General features: G+C 42.8%; 1 protein-coding gene across 1 annotated transcript; it reads right to left on the bottom strand.

Moving 5' to 3' along the window:
- Positions 1 to 213: 213 nt before the first annotated feature.
- On the bottom strand, positions 214 to 3,853 carry LOC141167541 (olfactory receptor 10A7-like). Its single transcript, XM_073654934.1, has 2 exons — positions 3,695 to 3,853; positions 214 to 1,140 (listed from the first exon to the last, which is right to left on the bottom strand). Exons 1-2 carry the CDS (start codon positions 3,851 to 3,853, stop codon positions 214 to 216), a joined length of 1,086 nt encoding a protein of 361 aa, XP_073511035.1.
- Between the last annotated feature and the right edge of the window lie 592 nt (positions 3,854 to 4,445).

The following is a 4,445-nucleotide window of genomic DNA, read 5'->3' as shown; positions in this document are numbered from 1 at the left end:
GAAACAAAGAGTGAAAAATTTTAAACAGGTCTGAATACTTTCCATACCCACTGTATACGTCTTTATTGACAAATAAAACAGTAAAGTTGTTGCACTAGGAAGAATGAGATGAAAATATGACAGCGCAAAAGTAAAAAAGTTCCCTGATCCTTAAAGGGTTAGAATACATTCAGGTCTAATCTTAGAGATATGGACAATATTACAGATAAATTACTAGGCTTGGTACTTATAAACTGCTTCTTGCACAGCTTTTATAATCTCTTTATTTCTCAGACTGTATATTATAGGGTTGACTAACGGAGTAAACACAGTGTACATCAGTGAGAGGATTTTACTTGTGGTCAGTGTTCGGCCTTTTGTTGGGATGATATAAACATTAAATAGAGTCCAGAAGAATATGGAGACCACAATGAGGTGGGAGCTACAGGTGGAGAAGGCTTTCTGTCTACCGGTACTGGATGAAATCTTTAAGACCGCTAACACAATATAAGTATAGGACACTACAATGATTGTGGCTGGAATGAAGACAATTGGAATACATGTTAAATAAATCTCCAAGTGAACAATGAAAGTATCAGAACATGCAAGTTCTAGTAAAGGGATGATGTCACAGAATACGTGGTCAATGATGTTAGGACCACAAAAGTTTAGTTTTGCTGTTGTAATGATGTAAATCAAAACAATAGAAAATCCAAATACCCAAGAGATGATGGTCAATGTCACACAATATGCACTGGTGATAATAGAGGTGTAACGGAGAGGATTACAGATGGCCACAAATCTGTCATAAGACATCACAGCGAGGAGAAGACATTCAAATGTTTCTGAAACACATACAAAATAAAACTGAGTGAAGCAATCAATAAAAGTAATGGTCCCCCCATTAATCAGTAAAATATGAAGCATGTAAGGGACAATATCTGTGATCACCAAGATGTCGCTGATGGACAGTTGTGAGATGAAGAAGTACATTGGGGTGTGGAGGTTCATGCTGGTGGACACCAGGATGATGATCAAGAGATTCCCACATAATGTCACCAAGTAAATCACTAAAAAAAACTCAAACAACGAAATTCTTAAACCTTGACTGACTTGAAATCCTAAAATGTAGAATTCTGTGACCGCAGTCAGATTGTTCTCCTGTGTGTAGAATAAACAGTAGTTATAGTAAAATAGGCAAAAAGTACGCTACATTTATTCTTCACTTCCATATAACTCAATTTAAATTATCCTAATTCATGTTCTGGACATAAATATTGTACTGCACGGGACATAACATACTTACGGTAGTTATACATTGTGAAGCAATGAACATTTATGTGTTTCTGATCTTTAATCTATGGCAAAATACCTTGAGATTATAGGTTTAAGCAAGTTGTCTGCTATTTATTATAGTGTTCATGTGACAAATCAAGTAAAAGAAACCATTTAATACTCACTTAATAACTAATATTTCTATATGTAGAAAAAAGGAGTATTAGAGAAATACCATTAGGTTAAAAAAGAAAGAGAGAGGAGACATATATGTCTGTGCACACCTTGTGAGCTATAAAGAAAAGCTTAGCACAATACTGTATACCCTATCAGGTGCTGTTAAACTGTATTAACAGAATGTGTAAAGTTTGATTCTTTTCTAAAGTAATCTAATTTATTAGTTACTAGTGATGAACGAACGTGCTCGCCACTACTCAGTACTCGCTCGAGCATAGCCGTGCTCAACAAGCTCGGCGCTCGCCGAGTATTTCCGGGTTGCTCGGGCGGGAACTCGGGCCCCTCCCTACATGTTTGGCGCTCTTTAGAAAGGCAATGAACATGCAGGGATTGCCTGCCATGCACTGTAATGCCGTAGCCATGTTGGTTGTGGGCATTACAGTGATAGGCTGGGCGCACAGCGTCATCAGGTCTATATCAGACCTGGCGCCGCCATGCTCGTCACAGTCACTCCAGATCAGACAGTGTAGGGAGAGGTGCTGCTGAGCTAGGGAGAGATTTGATTGTGTATTAGGTAGTGTAGGGAGAAAAACCATACATTACACATATTCATCTTAACAAACAGTCCTTTTGAGGACTAACTCATCCATCTGCAGAGATGTCAGGCAGGCAGTGTATATATGCAGTCAGGCAGTGTATATAGCGGACTGCAGTGCACATAGGACAAGAGGCTCCATTCCAGTTCTGCCTTCTGCTGATGTTAGACATTTCTGGAAATAGGCCCAGGTCTCAGGGGCCAGGAATACTTTTTTTTACATCTTAATCCTCATTATTCGCTTAAAAAGAAATCCAGAGAACACCGTTTTTCTGCACCATTTGCTTGTTGGCACTGCAGAATACAGCCAGGTCCTTTCCATATTAAATCGCTAAAAATCCAGCTATTTAAAACTATGTTTTCTCCATCACACGGATCACATATACGTTGTCAGAAAATACTGCCATTTCTGGCCTCCATTAAAAATTTCTTTCTGTGTGTCAGTGAAATAATTCACAGCAGTCTGCTGGTCAAACTACTTACCTAAAGGCCAGGCATTTAAAACTATGTTTTCAACTTCACATGGATCACATATAAATTCACTCCAAACTCAGTAATTTGTAGTGAGCGTGGAAGAAACTGTCCTCCATTTAAAATGGGCAAGGCACGTGGCGAGGGACGGGAAACTGGACGTGAGGGTAATGGTGCATGCAGAGGCCGAGGACAAGGCCATGGGCAAGCCGAAATTGTGTCACAACAAACACCCACATCTTCTCGCCTGAGTTTCCTGTCCCAATTTCTAGGGGACCGCAGCACACCATTATTGAACCAAGAGCAGTGTCAAAAGGTTGTTGGTTGGATAGCGGATAATGCTTTCAGTCACTTAGCCACCACCACCACCACCCTGTCTTACACACGGTCAAGTCTCAGTAGCCGTGAGTCTGGACCGCATATTCCTCACAGTGATCCTCCTTCCTCCCACCATTCCGAGTGCCCGGAGACAACTGATCCCACTCTTGGATACTCTGAAGAGCTGTTCATTTTTTCATTTATAGATTCGGGTCTCCCGCCTGGTCCACTTGAAGCGGGTCAAGAGGAGATAGCATGTAGCGATGCCCAAATATTTGAGCAGCCACGGTTACACGAAGGAGACAGTGGGAAAGTGTCACAAGAGGTGGACGATGATGAGACACAATTGCCATAAAGTTAGGAGGAGGACCAGGGTGTGGAAGTGGAAGATGAGGTGGTGGATGATATAGTAACTGACACAACCTGGCAGGAGGACATGCAGAGCGAGGACAGCAGCACACAGGGGGAGGGAAGCAGAGCACCCCAACAGGCAGGAAGAAGCAGTGTGGTGGCCGGAGACAGAAGGCAGGCAGCCGTTCCCCGTAACACCAACACAAAAGAAGTTGCCAGTACAACTGTTAGGTCTTCCCGAGTATGGTTGTTTTTTAAAGACTCTGCCAAAAACCCCAAAAAGGCCATTTGCACCACCTGCCAGGCCATTATCAGAAGGGCATTCCCAAGGGGCAGTTCCTTTGAATACGGAGGAACTGCTCCACGTGGAATGATTTCCAGTCTGAGTCATGTAAATTATCAGGGAGATTCCATGAGAGGGGGTACCCTGAACGAGTAATTAACAGGGCGTATCAGCAAGTAAAGGAAATAGATAGATCATCCCTTCTTACCCCAAGGGATAGACCTGACTCTGAATCCATGACACACCTGATCGGTACCTATGATGATCAGTCGAGACGAGTCATGGATATCCTTAAAAGACATTGGAGTATTTTGCAGGTCGATCCAGATGTGGCGAGCCTTGTCTCCAAAACATCCTCGGTGACGTATAGGAGAGGGAGATCGGTTAGGGATGCCGTTGTACATAGCCACTTTACTCCAAGGAAAAAAAGGGGGGATACTTGGCTACAAAACAGGTCTAATGGAACGTTTAGGTGTGGGCACTGCTCTTTCTGTAAATTTGTGACACCATCAAAGAGCTTCAAAAGTGCAGTGACAAACCGGGTGTACGACATGAGAGGTTTTGCGAACTGCAGAACGTCAGGAGTGGTATATCTCTGTATGTGTACATGTCCAATGGATTACATTGGGAAAACCAAACGTGAACTACGTGTTCGAATTGGTGAACATCTTGGAGATATAAGACACGGCAGGGACACACCACTTGCCAGGCATGTGAATTCAAAGCATGGGGGTGACGTTGAATGTATCTCATTTAGAGCTTTGGAGGTTGTGGAACAGTCTATCAGGAGGGGAGATTGGAATAAGAGAATTCTCCAGCGGGAAGCCCGTTGGATTTTTTGGATGGAGTCGATGGCCCCAGGGGGTCTTAATGAGCAGTTGAGCTTCTCGAGTTTCATTTAATCCAGAGTAGGATATTAGGGGGCAAGAAGAAATCAGCTTTGGTGACAATCGCCCGTGAGGGCTATCACTTGTTTACACCCACTATTACGATGGG

The sequence above is a fragment of the Phyllobates terribilis genome, unplaced genomic scaffold, assembly GCF_046119375.1.
Source record: "Phyllobates terribilis strain yellow unplaced genomic scaffold, ASM4611937v1 Scaffold_11__3_contigs__length_659146591, whole genome shotgun sequence".
Taxonomy (NCBI): domain Eukaryota; kingdom Metazoa; phylum Chordata; class Amphibia; order Anura; family Dendrobatidae; genus Phyllobates; species Phyllobates terribilis.
Note: the sequence above shows the minus strand (reverse complement) of the source record. Positions and strands in the feature narration are given on the sequence as shown.